The sequence below is a fragment of the Sarcophilus harrisii genome, chromosome 1 (assembly GCF_902635505.1).
Source record: "Sarcophilus harrisii chromosome 1, mSarHar1.11, whole genome shotgun sequence".
Lineage (NCBI taxonomy): Eukaryota > Metazoa > Chordata > Mammalia > Dasyuromorphia > Dasyuridae > Sarcophilus > Sarcophilus harrisii.
In genome coordinates, this window is record NC_045426.1 from 493,357,767 (window position 1) to 493,373,609 (window position 15,843).

The 15,843-nt window shown below is 33.6% G+C and overlaps 1 protein-coding gene across 1 annotated transcript in view; it reads right to left on the minus strand.

Annotated features, from left to right (window-relative positions):
* The window catches only part of MIB1 (mindbomb E3 ubiquitin protein ligase 1), a 154,412-nt gene that overhangs the window by 21,119 nt on the left and 117,450 nt on the right, over positions 1-15,843 (minus strand). The window contains exons 15-17 of the mRNA XM_023496210.2: positions 7,420-7,581; positions 3,736-3,917; positions 1,160-1,352 (exon numbers count right to left, since the gene is read on the minus strand). Of these exons, the coding sequence (XP_023351978.1) occupies positions 1,160-1,352; positions 3,736-3,917; positions 7,420-7,581 (537 nt within the window). The remainder of the gene's footprint in view (positions 1-1,159; positions 1,353-3,735; positions 3,918-7,419; positions 7,582-15,843) is intronic.

Genomic DNA, 15,843 nt, shown 5'->3' on the forward strand with positions numbered 1-15,843 from the left:
AAGGGATTTTTGCCCAAAATATAGTATAAATAATGATCACTGAATTTAGGTTCACTGAGATGTTTGATATTTCCATCTTCTGTTGACCACATCCAGCTTACCTTGATTCATAAATCTTACGCTCCAGGTTCCTTCACAATATTGATCTTTATAGCATCAGACTTTTCTTTTGTCATCAGATGCATTCACATCTTTTGATTTTGGTCCAGCTGCTTCAAAGTACTGGAGCAAATTATTTGTACTTGTCTTATACTCTTCCTCAGTAGCATACTGGGCACCTTCCAATTTAAGGGATTCATCTTCCAATGTGACAATTTTTATCATTTTAATACTGTCCTTGGGGTTTTCTTGGCAAAAACACTGGAGTGATTTGTCATTTTCTTCTCTAAGGGATTACCTTTTGTCAGAATTCTTCAGTACCACCGACCTCTTGGATAATCCTGTATGACATGGCTCATGGTTTCACTGAACTATGTGAGGTCCTTCACCACAACATGGCACTGATTCATGGCAAATGATTTTTTAAATCTATACATTCAGTCCTAACCTCCAAACTCATGTGTCCAAGTACTTACTGATCATTTTAAATTAAATGCCACTACTTTCCTTTGCTATTCCTCACAGAAGAAACTTTTTCTCAAATCAAAATATTTTCAATGATCCTCCCTTTTGTCTGGATTCTCTTCTTCTTCATCTCTATCTCTTGGTTTTCTACAAGTCCTCCCTAGAATCCCATCTTTTACATGAACTAAATACTCCTTAACCCTACTGGAGCATTCATTAGATTGTGAATTCCTTGAGAATAAGAACTGTCTATTTACCTTTCTTTGTATATCCAATACTTAACATAATGCTTGTTGCCCTGACTTCTAAATTTAAAATAAAGTTATGACAACTCAAAATGCCATACCTAAAGTAGAATCATGGTTTTGTTCAAAAACAAATTTTTTCTTTTTCAAATATACACAAACCCTATACATATGTAAACAAAGAACAGTAATGGAACACATATTCTTACTCCATTTCCATTTTTGAGTTTTGTTACACTGAGAAATAATTTGACCGACACAGTAGCTATAAACAATATCATTTATCATTAAAACTTCCTTAAAGAGCTAAAAATGGATAAAAGAAACCAAGGAAAATATATAGAAGTTACCTTTGTCCTAGACTGAACTTGTTCTTTACAAATGAGGCATTTCTTGACACGTGGAGAACACAGAGAACATGTAGCAATATGTCCACATGGGCCAAAAAGAGTATCTCGCTTCATATCTGAACATACCATACATTCCTCTAAAGTTTCTGAATCATTACTGATCATAGAAGGACTCCTTGAACCCACTTGACCACTAAAAAGACAAAATATCCTCAATCAGGCTTATTGCTTAATCACAATTAATTATTCTTTTAACAACCTCTAATAAAATTTCAACCAATGTAAATCTAATTATTAAAATCAAATATTAAGATTAAGAACTATCTTAGGATGGCACATAATTTTAGTTACTTAATGGGGGAAAAGAAATATTTATTTAGAGTCTCATATATGCGTTTCCATTTTTTACTACTAAATAATTTTCTTAAAATTAAAGATAAAAATTGAAAAAAAAATCTTTAAAAAATAAAACTTAGGTCATACCGAAGAAGGCTGCTTAATAAGAGTTAAATAGTTACTATTATACTAGTCAAAGAGATCAAGATTATCAAAAAATATTGTTCACTAAGCACAACATAAATGAAAAAATTTCTTAAAGGGGAAGCCAAACTCAAGTATTTTTTTAAAAAACTAATTATCCAATCCAATAAAATAGCTGACAAAATATATTCTACTTTTCTCAGAAGAGAGTCAGGCGTCTATAAGAGCAGCTTCTTGATTTGGGACCAGAAAGGGTCACTATAATTGGCAAAGAATGGGGAAAGAATCATAGCACGAAATAGCAGTAATGTTAAAAACCAAAGGTGTCAGTAAAACTTATTTATTTTTTAAAACTATCTTAATATTTTATCTCTTATAGAGCCAGCAGAGGGAGCACAGATACCTAAAAATCTAACTCATATATTTCTTTATATAGAACGAAGCTAGTCAATAATATTTATTAAATGATAAAAAAAAAAGCTACAGAACTTAAGGACATAGCGGGGAATTACAGGTATAAAGGAAATAAAATCCTGCCATCCAGGAATACACAATTCATATAGTAACACTGGGGGGGAAGGAATTTCAACATTCCCTAGAATATTATAATATCAGAAGAATTTAAATTACAATAATTTATTCATTGAGTTAATTAAGTCATTTATTATGCAAATATTATAGATACCTACTGGGTACATATGTACTTACTGGGCACATGGGATACAAAAAGAGGCAAAAGACAATCCCTACCCTCAAGAAGCTCACAATCTAAATTGGAAGGCAGCATGCAGACAACTATGTACAAACATGCTATATACAAGATAAGAAGGAAATCATGAGGAAAGATTAATTAAGAGAAATTGGGGTAGGGTGAAGAGAGATATTGGGAAATGCTTCCTGTAGAATACAGGACTTTAACTGAAACTAGAAGGAATTCAAGGAAGCCAGGAGGTAGAACTGAAAGAGAGAAAGCATTCTAGACATAAAAGGACAACCAGTGAAAATGCCCAATCAGGAAATGAAGTATCTTATTCAAGGAATGGCAAAGAAACCAAGATCAAAGTGTAAGATGTGAGAAGACTGGAAAGGGGAAGGCTAGGTTATGAAGGGTTTTAAGATACAAACAGATTTTATGTTTGGTCTTGAAGGTGACAGGGAACCATGGAGTTTACTGAGCATGGCTAGTGTGTGGAACATCTCTAAACCTATAGTTTAGAAAAATCACTTTGACAGCTGACTGGAGTAAAGAAAGATTTGTGGCAGGAACACCAACCAGTAAATTATTGCAATAGTCTAAACATGGGGAAATAAGGGCCAGCGTGAAGGTGGTGGCAACATCAGGGAACAAGGGGGACCTATATGAAAGATGTTACAAAGGTAAAACTGATAGACTTGTTAACACTGGCTCTGGGAGTGGGATGGGGGAAGAAAAAAGAATTATAAGCAGAGAGTACAAAAATCCACAGTGAAGAAGAATTGAGTAGACTGCGATATTAGGTACTGAAATGAAGTTATGAAAATAAAAGTATCTATTGAGAGTGGATAACTTTGAGAACTAACATTTTAAAGATAAAATCAAAATGATGCGGTCATCAGGGAACAGGTAAGTTTGGCAAATGTTTCTTAGAGACGGGCAATACTTTAACATGTTTAACTAGTAAGGGAGGGAGTCTCATGAATTATAAACTGATAAAGGAAAGGCAGAGATATAAGCACCTCTATAATATTAAGATCCAAATGGTAGAGAAAGACTTAAGTTCTATAATACATGTAAGTTTGGATTCTGCTCACTGATGAAGATAATACCTACTGATGTGCACACACGCTGACAACAATATCAACTAATTTTTAAGGACAGAAATAAATTAGCAGGCTACTAATTTTTAAGATTTCAGTAAACAAGTTTGTCCCATATGAGACTTCAAGCAAATATGTTATAGCATTTGTTTTGACTCCCATTTCACTTGAGAAAGCTCCCAAGACTTATATTTTAAAATCTGGTAGTAAAAAATAAGGTTTTTATAGTTCTTGCATAATGCTAGAAACCACATTATTATAAAATACATCAGATTCAATGGATCAAAACTTAACCATACCTGACTTTTTCTTTGTGACACTTGGCCAGTGCTTTACAGAGGCTAGGATCAGGACACAAATCAAGTGGAGACTGACCCTTCTTATTTCGAATGCTAAGATCAGCTCCATTGGCTGCTAAGAAGCAGGCAATAGATGCTGCACTCTTCTTCTCTGCCCCTTGTGTACCAAGTCCCATTATTAACTGAAAAAAACAAACAAACAAACAAACAATAATCGCTGCTGTGAAAATATAGTTTCACATCTTAACACAAAAATGGCAACTTTAAAACAGTTATAAATGCTTTCTCATCCTTCATGTTTAATTTCTATATATTTAAATTTATTTTTCTAAGTCAAAGAGAAAACATGCTTTTATAGCTATATTCCCAGTATAATTTGCATTAAGACAAAAAAAATAGAAAAAATTCTATGCATTTATCATAAATTGGTTAGTATTCACTAAAGGCTTGATGACCTTTGTTTTTTTTTTTTTTTTTTTTCTTTTTTTCTTTTTTTTTTTTTTTTATTTAATAGCCTTTAATTTACAGGATATATACATGGGTAACTTTACAGCATTAACAATTGCCAAACCTCTTGTTCCAATTTTTCACCTCTTACCCCCCCCCACCCCCTCCCCTAAATGGCAGGATGACCAGTAGATGTTAAATATATTAAAATATAACTTAGATACACAATAAGTATACATGACCAAAACATTATTTTGCTGTACAAAAAGAATCAGACTCTGAATTATTGTACAATTAGCTTGTGAAGGAAATAAAAGATGCAGGTGTGCATAAATATAGGGACTGGGAATTCAATGTAATGGTTTTTAGTCATCTCCCAGAGTTCTTTTTCTGGGTATAGCTAGTTCAGTTCATTACTGCTCCATTAGAAATGATTTGGTTGATCTCGTTGCTGAGGATGGCCTGATCCATCAGGACTGGTCATCATCTAGTATTGTTGTTGAAGTATATAATGATCTCCTGGTCCTGCTCATTTCACTCAGCATCAGTTCGTGTAAGTCTCTCCAGGCCTTTCTGAAATCATCCTGTTGGTCATTTCTTACAGAACAGTAATATTCCATAATTTTCATATACCACAATTTATTCAGCCATTCTCCAACTGATGGACATCCATTCAGTTTCCAGTTTCTAGCCACTACAAAAAGGGCTGCCACAAACATTCGTGCACATACAGGTCCCTTTCCCTTCTTTATAATCTCTTTGGGATATAATCCCAGTAGTAACACTGCTGGATCAAAGGGTATGCACAGTTTGATAACTTTTTGAGCATAGTTCCAAACTACTCTCCAATGGTTGGATTCGTTCACAACTCCACCAACAATGAATCAATGTCCCAGTTTTCCCACATCCCCTCCAACAATCATCATTATTTTTTCCTGTCATCTTAGCCAATCTGACAGGTGTGTAGTGGTATCTTAGAGTTGTCTTAATTTGCATTTCTCTGATTAATAATGACTTGGAGCATCTTTTCATATGACTAGAAATAGTTTCAATTTCTTCATCTGAGAATTGTCTGTTCATATCCTTTGACCATTTTTCAATTGGAGAATGGCTTGATTTTTTATAAATTAGAGTTAATTCTCTATATATTTTGGAAATGAGGCCTTTATCAGAACCTTTGACTGTAAAAATATTTTCCCAGTTTATTGCTTCCCTTCTAATCTTGTCTGCATTAGTTTTGTTTGTACAAAAACTTTTCAGTTTGGTATAATCGAAATTTTCTATTTTGTGATCAGTAATGATCTCTAGTTCTGCTTTGGTCATAAAAACCTTCCCCTTCCACAGGGATGACCTTTGTTTTTAAGAAATATGTGATTTACTTGCTATGGGCAAATTAATGTATTATAAACAGAATATATAAGTTCTAAGATGACAGGGAACAAAGGTACAATCAGAAAATGTTTCCTGAAGAGGACATATTATAGACAAATAATAAGATTCAAATAAACAGAGGTAGGAACAAGTTAAATTCAGGGGGTTGGGGAGGTAGAAAGCAAAGAAATTAATCTGATACTACTTGTCAGAAATATAGCGGGCAAATTTTGAATCTTCCTTATGTTTTAAGTTTTACATTGTTTTGTGCTTATTATTCACACACTAAAATCTAATCTTTAAGTAGAAAAATCACAAAATTTTTAAGTATAACAGTATTCTTTCAGTTAACATCTTTGACAAAATCATCTAATACTACCATGCCCGACACCTGAATTGTTTCCTTCTCACTATTTTAAATAAATTACTTTCATTTCAACACTGCTGAAGGGGAAAAGACAACTACTAAAAGTTTGCCAACAATTACTGGGAAACTTCACATACTTCCTAGCAAGAATGAAGTACATATATCTCTTACCTGAAAAATCAATGTTTTCAATCATTTTCATTTAATAATATGGAGAGATGAAAATTCCATTGTTTAAAGAAAAAAGATCACTTTTTTAAAATGCTGAATTATGTTATGTTCCTTTTTTATGTTGAAATAATATGATAACATTCTTGTAAAATCAGCATTCTGATCTCATTTCATTAAAGTATAAACAGAAATTTTCCAGCAGAAGACTTAAAAGAAAGATTTTGTTAAGCTGTATGGATAAAAATATGGACCAATTGTAAACTTTTCAAGGATCAAGTACTTAAATGAAACACAAAGATTTAAAAGGATAAAACAAACCCTAAGACTTCCTAATACTGCTTAGAAAATAAACTAAAGAAATCTAAAGAAAAAATTATCTATTTTACATTTTCTATATAATAAAGTAGTACTTACTATCAATGAAATTCTCTGCAAATATGGGATAGAAAGATTGTAGCTTTAACAAATGAGTGGTGGAAGAGACAAGTAAATCTAGATACAGGATAATTCAGGCTATCCAATCTGAAAAGAAGAACTACAGAGTCCAATTAAAAAATAAAATCTAGGGCTGTGGATGAGTTACATACAGGAACCATTAATCTATCTCCTCAATCCAATTCCTAGCAGAAAACTTTGGCTCTCAGTTCATCAATTAAGTGATATTGCTGGAATTTTGTAATATTTAAAGCCAAAGGTAACACTACTTTGGTACTCTGGAGTCTATCAAGGGTTGCAGATGATCTGTATTAGCAGAAAGAACAGATTCAATATATAAAAAGTTTCACTTTTTACTGGCTTACTTGTGCTAAATATCTAAGTAGTCCTCCTTTGGTTGCATGGGAGCTATAACCTCATAATCAACTCTTTAACTAAAATGATACTAAAATGAAACTAAAATGATAAAATGATTGTCCATCTTCCTCATTTTACAGACAAGAAAACTGAAACCTAGGGAAGTTAAGTGACTTGCTCAATGCCAGAAAGGTGTAAAATTAATGAAGTATGTCTAAGCTCTTAACTCAAGTCCTCTAACTTTAGAGTGAATACTTTAGAGTGAATACTCTTTCCAAGATAAAGCTGCCTATCAGTTACCATAGTAACCATCAAAATTCATGATCATGAATTAACCCTATAATTACTTATTATGTTTTTGTTGTGTGTATGTGTGTGGTGATTTTTTGTTTGTTTTTTTAACAAAACCAGTTGGAAAAGGGTAGAAAAGTATTAGTATTTTATTTTGAGGAATTAACTAAAATGATTTAGTAATAAGTGTACCTTCAGAACTTTGTAAAAATGATAAGGGAAATTTAAGTAAATAATATACTTACTGTGTTTTTAGATGGTTCCCAGGCTGTATCTACTTTCCCTACATCCTGCATATCTTGGAGCTGACGGAGCTGTGATAAAGTATGATGTCTCAGAGCTTCATGCAAGGGAGTATCCCCATCTTTATCTTGTATATCCAGTTTAGCACCTGCACGAACCAAGAGCTAAAAGGAAGAAAAAAATCTTATTTGGGCAAGGCAAATTTTTAAAATTGATATAGAATTGAGGGCATATAAAAAGTCTCATTAAGTGATAGACAAAAAGCCTCAACATTAAGGTAAATATTTTCTATTTATTATTACAACTATTACTTTTTATATTTCTGGATTTTCACATAAAGAACGATAACATTTGATGACTCAAATATGTTAACCACATTCACTTAATGTAATGGGCTGAAGCTCGAGTTGGTGCACTGAGGTCCCAAGCACGTGAGGCTAAATAGTAATTGGACCATACTCTATTAATATATATGCTTGGAGAAAGAATGGCCCCCACCCACTCTTTGTGCAAGTCCTAATGTGTTGTATAGGAAATGACAATTTTGGTGGGTGGAGGCAGAGGGGCAGGAAGAGAGGCGGGGAAAGAAGGCTGGCTGGCTTCCTGTTGCAGCTGCACATATTGCGTGATTCCCCCCTTCACCTCTGATCCTTCTTTACCTTTACTGAGAATAAAGATTGAAGATTTTCCCTTAACCTGAATTCCTGACTCTGGCTGATTTTAAAATACGCGGTCATCACAACTTAATCCATTGACTCCAAAGCACATTAATAATATAATTTACAGGTTTTATTATTTTCATTTTGAAGAAGGGTAATTAATGTATGTCAACCATTTCCACTAGGAAAGCAAATAATCATTAGCTTCATTTATTATAAATGCTTCCTCCTTTTGATCCTTTTTTCTCCAGTAAATTTCCTTTCAAACAGTTTAAAAATATGCAAGACATAATAGTCATGTTTTACTGCTCCATTAATTCTTGACATGAAACTATTTTCTCTAAAATGACATCACTCACACTGAATACAAATTCTAAAATCTAAAACAAATGAATTTATGGCATGATACTACAAAGCATCAAGATACCAAATTGAATATGTATTTTTTAAATTATATCAAATGTCAATTTTACACATCTCGACAGACAGGCAAGCTATTATATGTATCCCCTATAGGATTTCGGGCTTATATTTAGGATTTCAATCCATATGGTTTAGTGAAATCTATTTTTTTTCTAATGTTTAGTTTCCAAAAAAAAAAAAAAAAAAAAAAAAAAAACCCACACAGAATAAGAGACAAGAGATTTCACATGTACAGAGGAATTACCAAAGGCATCTTCCTGTAGTTAGGGTTGGTCCTTCCAATCTTCTGTTGCAGTTCATTAAATGGGTTCCAAATAGAAAATATTATGGGTGCTTATTTTGGAACCACATTTACTTTTTTGCAATTATTTGAAATAATAATAGAAATGACAGCTAAAATAAAACTAAATGGGGAGGAAGGAAATAAGCAGAGACAATATAGACCAAAATTATCCCTATGTGCAATATATGTAATGGTTTGCATAAAAAACTAAGAAAATCAATGAAGAAAACTAATGAAGATGATTATTAGATTCAGCAAAATAGCAGAATACAAACTAAATCCACAAAATTTAGCTTCATTTTATATATATACTCTTAATAAAATAAAATAAAAAAAAAGTGAAGAACGCTAAACTCCATTTAAAGTAACCATAAAAAGCATAAAGTATTTTAGGAATTAAAATACTTATACACAGGACTTATGTGATAAGATTACATGTTATATAAACAAGAGCTAGATGTATGATTTTTCTTTTTTGTGGGGGAGGGAGTGAATAGGGAACGAGTGAATTAATTCCCTCTTCAACTTTTAGTTTTAAGAGAATGAACTATGACAAGTAGATTAAGTGACTTGCTCAGGGTTCACACGCTTATAATGTATCAGACGTAGGATTTAAACTCAGATATTCTGGCTTTAAGTCTGGTTCTTTATCCATTAAATGGCACTGGCATACAACTGTAAGAAAACATTTACAAAAATAAAGGAAGACCCAAATAAATAACTGGAAAAAGAAGTTTCAGTTACATAAAGAAGCAAAATTGCAAAGTGTTTAGAAAAAGTGGAAATGGAACCATTAGGTACAGAAAACCTTTTCCAGAACTTGACTGAGAAAGGAAAAAAGGATATTAGATTAGAGGTAGCAGCAACATTAAAAGCTAACTTTTTTCCTTTTTTAAAGAAATTTAATATTTTTCCCCTGGTTATATTCAAAACTTTTTTTTACTTTGTTTTTAAGATTTTTGAGGTCTAGTTTTTCTCCCTTTTCCCAACCCACAATTAAGAAACCACATGTGAAATTATGTAAAACATTTCCATAAAAGTCAAGTTGTAAAAGAAAACACAGATCTCCTACCCTAATGAAAATAAAAACACTCAAGAAAAATTAGGTTAAAAATAAAGAAGAGACAGAGAAATAGAGAATGTTTTGCTCTATATTCAGACTCAATAAGTTCCTTCTGTGGATACAAGTACAATTTTTCATCATAAGTACTCCAGAAGGTGTGAATGATTGTACTACTGAGAATAACAGTCATTTATTTACAGTTGGTCATCCCAGAACATTGCTATTAATTTGTATATTTCACTTTGATCAATGGGAGACTTTTTAAGGTTCTGTTTTTTGTTTTTGTTTTGTTTTTTCCTGAGAGCATCCCTGCTCATTATTTCCCAGAGAAACTTGATTCAAAAAAAATTTTACACTTACTACTGCTAACTGTATTTCCCCCGTTTATTCTCTTTCACCCTCTCCCTCCTCAAAAGTGACCACTCCTTCCCCCCAAAATGCCCCTTTTAAAAAAATCACCCTTTCCCCCTTCCTATAAATCCATTCCCCTCGTATCTTCCTGCAGGGTAAGATAGATTTATTTCTACACCACTACTGAATATGTTTATTATTTCCTATTTGAGCCAATTCTGATGAGAGTAAGGTTCGTTCACTCTCTCCTTCCTCCTCCCCTTTACTGTAAAAAAACATTTTCTTGCCTTTGATATTATCCTTTCATATTGAACTTCCATCTGTGCCCTCTGTCTATATATACTCTTTTCTTTTTTTTTTTTAATTTTATTTTTTTATTTAATAGCCTTTTATTTGCAGGTTATATGCATGGGTAACTTTACAGCGTTAACAATTGCCAAACCTTTTGTTCCAATTTTTCACCTCTTACCCCCCCCACCCCCTCCCCTAGATGGCAGGATGACCAGTAGATGTTAAATACATTAAAATATAAATTAGATACACAATAAGTATACATGACCAAAACATTATTTTGCTGTATAAAAAGAATCAGACTCTGAAATATTGTACAATTAGCTTGTGAAGGAAATCAAAATGCAGGTGGGCATAAATATAGGGATTAGGAATTCAATGTAATGGTTTTAGTCATCTCCCAGAGTTCTTTCTCTGGGCGTAGCTGGTTCAGTTCATTACTGCTCCATTGGAAATAATTTGGTTGATCTCGTTGCTGAGGATGGCCAGGTCCATCAGAACTGGTCGTCATATTGTATTGTTGTTGAAGTATATAATGATCTCCTGGTCCTACTCATTTCACTCAGCATCAGTTCGTGTAAGTCTCTCCAGGCCTTTCTGAAATCATCCTGTTGGTCATTTCTTACAGAACAGTAATATTCCATAATATTCATATACCACAATTTATTCAGCCATTCTCCAACTGATGGACATCCATTCAGTTTCCAGTTTCTAGCCACTATAAAAAGGGCTGCCACAAACATTCGTGCACATACAGGTCCCTTTCCCTTCTTTATAATCTCTTTGGGATATAATCCCAGTAGTAACACTGCTGGATCAAAGGGTATGCACAGTTTGATAACTTTTTGAGCATAGTTCCAAACTACTCTCCAAAATGGTTGGATTCGTTCACAACTCCACCAACAATGCATCAATGTCCCAGTTTTCCCACATCCCCTCCAACAGTCATCATTATTTTTTCCTGTCATCTTAGCCAATCTGACAGGTGTGTAGTGGTATCTTAGAGTTGTCTTAATTTGCATTTCTCTGATTAATAATGACTTGGAGCATCTTTTCATATGACTAGAAATAGTTTCAATTTCTTCATCTGAGAATTGTCTGTTCATATCCTTTGACCATTTTTCAATTGGAGAATGGCTTGATTTTTTATAAATTAAGAGTTAATTCTCTATATATTTTGGAAATGGGGCCTTTATCAGAACCTTTGACTGTAAAAATATTTTCCCAGTTTATTGCTTCCCTTCTAATCTTGTCTGCATTAGTTTTGTTTGTACAAAAACTTTTCAGTTTGGTATAATCGAAATTTTCTATTTTGTGATCAGTAATGATCTCTAGTTCTGCTTTGGTCATAAAGTCCTTCCCCTTCCACAGGTCTGAGAGGTAAACTATCCTGTGTTCCTCTAATTTATTAATAATTTCATTCTTTATGCCTAGGTCATGAACCCATTTTGACCTTATCTTGGTGTATGGTGTTAAGTGTGGATCAATGCTTAGTTTCTGCCATATAAGTTTCCAATTTTCCCAGCAATTTTTATCAAACAGTAAGTTCTTATCCCAAAAGCTGGGGTCTTTGGGTTTGTCAAAGACTAGGTTGCTATATTTGTTGACTATTTTATCCCTTGAACCTAACCTATTCCACTGATCAACTAATCTATTCCTTAGCCAATACCCAAATGGTTTTGGTAACTGCTGCTCTATAATATAATTTTAGATCTGGTACAGCTAAGCCACCTTCATTTGATTTTTTTTTCATTAATTCCCTTGAAATTCTTGACCTTTTGTTGTTATTTTATTCTAGGCCATTAAAATAGTTTTTTGGGAGTCTGATTGGTATAGCGCTAAATAAATAGATTAGTTTAGGTAATATTGTCATCTTTATTTATATATACTCTTTTCGAATAATAATAATAATAATAATAATGAGAACATTCTCATAAGTTTCAAATATCATTTTCCCATGTAGGAATGTAAATAAATAAACCTTATTAAATCATTCAAGATATCACTTTCCTAATTACTTCGTTATGCTTCTCCAGAATCCTGTAATGGAAAACCAAATTTTTCATTCTGCTCTGGTCTCTTCATCATGAACACTTGAAAATTCTTTGTTTCAATAAATGACCAACTTTTCTGCTGAAGGATTATACTCAGGTTATCCTTGGTTATAGTCCTAGCTCCATTATTCTCTGGAACATCATATTCCAAGTCCTCTTGTCCTTTAATGTAGAAGCTGCTAGATTTTGTGTTATTCTACTGTGGCTCCACTATCCTTGAAATTGTTTCTTTCTAGATGCTTGCAATATTTTCTCCTTGATCTGGGAATTCTGGAATTTGGCTATAATATTCCTGAGTTTTTATTTTGGGATCTCTTTCAGGAAATGATCAGTAGATTCTTTCAATTTCTATTTTACCTTCTGGTTCTAGAATATCAGGACAGTTTTCCTTGACAATTTCTTGAAAGATGATGTCCAGGCTCTTTTTTTTGATCATAACATTCAGGTAGACCAATTATCTCTCCTGGATCACATTTTCCAGGTCAGCTGTGTTTCCAATGAGATATTTCATAGTTTTTTCTTTTTTTAGTTGGGGGGGGTAGTTATTTTATTATATCTTGATTTCTCATAGAGTCATTGGATTCTATTTGTTCAATTCTATTTTTTAAGGAATTATTTTCCTCAAAGTGAAGCTTTTGTACCTCCTTTCCCAAATGACCATTCCCAATTGGCCAATTTTGCTTTTTTAAAGCATTCTTCTCCTCATTAGGTTTTTGTATTTCCTTTTGCACCCCTCTCAGTTGTTTCCCCAATTTTTTCTCATCCTCCCCACCTCTCTGTCTCTTTTTGATTTTCAAAGTCCCTTTTGAGCTCTTCCAGGACCTGAGCCCAATTCTTATTTTTCTTGGAGCCTTTAAATGTAGAACCTTTGACTTTGTTGTCATTTTCTGAGTGTGTTTTGATCCTCCTTGTCACCACAATAATTTTCCGATCATTTTCCTAGCCTATTGTTCTACTTTTTAATTTCCTATTAAAGTAGGGCTCTATTTCCAGGGTGGAGGGTGCACCATCCCAAGCTTCAGGGTTTTGTGCAGTTGTTTTCAGAAATCCTTCTAGGAAACTGACCAGAGCTGTTTTCTGCCCTGGAGCTGTTAGGAATGTCCCTCCCCCACAGTATTTATAAGATCTATTTTGCTGGCTGAGGCTCTCTGACCAGAGTTGTGCTACTACAATAGTAAACCAGACTTCCATCCCATTGTCACAGATCCTCTCTACTGACCTTTGGAGTCTTCCCTGGTATCCCCAGGCTCAGAGGTTTCAGAAGCATCCAACACTGCTGCTGATTCAAAGGTCAGTAGAGAGCTGTGGCTGGGACTAATCCTGTGCTGAGATGGCACACTGGGGTCCTGCTCTGGTTCTACAAATCTTTTTTGCTGAGCTGCTAAGTTGCCTTTGGCTGGAAAATGTTCTCTACTCCATCTTTTTGGGTGTTCTGATGCTCCAAAATTTGTTAGAGTCAGTATTTAAAGGAATTTGGAGCAGGTTGAGGGAGAGGTTGGGAAAGTTTCTGCCTTTCTCTTCAACATTAAAATCTAGTGAGACAATTGCATCAATTGTAAAAAAAAAGACAAGTAGTGACACTTTCATACTAATAATCTAATTGTGATAATGGAGGGTCTAATTTGGTCTGTGTTTCTCAATATTTGGGACTTTTCCTTGTGCTAGAGTGAAGAAATTCCTGTTCCTTCCCAGTGTAATCAGAGAGAGTGACTCTCTGAAGTGAAAATCTACTACTACTTTCTCTCACATTGTTAACTATTTCATCCCTAACCTTTGCTAACCTTAAAATGACATAAATGTCTGGCAATTATTTTTCTCTGATGTCTGGTACCTTAGACTCATTCTTCATCCACAGTTCCAATATGTGACCTCCCCTTGAAAACAATTAAAGTTCATCTCTTGCCATTTTCAACCCAGATACTCACAGTCATCCTCATTTGCATTACCCTGTCCAGACTCTTATCAATGACCCTACAGATAATACATCATATCTTGGTGTTAAACTTCCACCATTTGCACACGAAAAGCTCCTATAGTCTTAAAATCACAACCTTTCTCATTAAAAAGTAAGCTCCCAAAGAGCAGGGACAGTCTTTCTATATGTATTCCTAGAGCTTTACACAAAGTAAATGGTCAATGAAAGCTTTTTTTACTCATCTCACTTTCTATTTTAGAGGAAAATTTGAGCCATATTGTGAGTTCCTTTAGAATAAGGATTAAGTACACACATACATACATACACACACACACACACACACAGAAATGAACATGATCAGTGTGGGGATTTGACTATGCAAGGAGTCTTGTTTTTCTTGCTTTCTTAATGTGGGGTGAGAATGGGAGGGAAAGAATACAGTTATGAAAATAAAATTATATTTTATGATGCCAAAACCCCTTTCATTTGAACCTGGCATTCTCAACCTACTGTTCTCCATTTCGTTTCTATTTCAATATTTTGAACAGATTACACTTGTTCCCTATACTTTCAGACACTTTCTCTTCATTATTCAATCTCTTGCAATTCTTCTCCTCCCCATCTCCTACCCCACAGTATTAAATTTAAATTTCTCTCAAAAGTTGTCAGTCTATCTTTTAATTGCTACATTCAAGGACTTTTTCTTAATCTTCAAGTACCTTGAACTTTTTGTAGTTCTCCCCTTCGGATACCTTAGCTTCAGTGACAGCTCCTTTTTCAGTTCTGACTCACCACTCATCTCTTGTCCTGTATGATTTCCCTCAGCCAATGTTTCAACATAGATTATCTTCTCCTCTCTCTCCCTCATTCTATGGCTTTAATTATTTCTTCTAGGGAAAGGTCAAAGGTGGTTTAATAGAAAGTAGAACTTACACTAATAAAAACATGGGTTCAAACTCTGTCTCTAAAACTTATTAAATGTTTAGAAGAATTGCACATGTTTAATCTATTGGATTATTTGCTATCTAGGGGGACAGGAGGAAGAAAAGGAGGGGAAAAAATCTGGAATAAAAAGTTTTCTTGAAATTTATCTTTGCATATATTTTGAAAATAAAGAGCTATTGTTAAAAAAATAAACAAAAATTAAAACTTATTAAACAAGTTCTGAAGGTTATCACCATCCCTATCTCTTCCTTTTTAGGATCAATGAGATTAACAGATATAAAGTACTTTGCAATCATAATGAAACATACGTCAAATATCATTATTGATATGAAAACTTCCAAATTAATGTATTCAATCACTAATCTCCCACCAAGACACTAGTCCCCAAATTCTTAACTGGTACTTAATAAATGTTTGGTTTCTTCCCCTTCTCTTATCATCT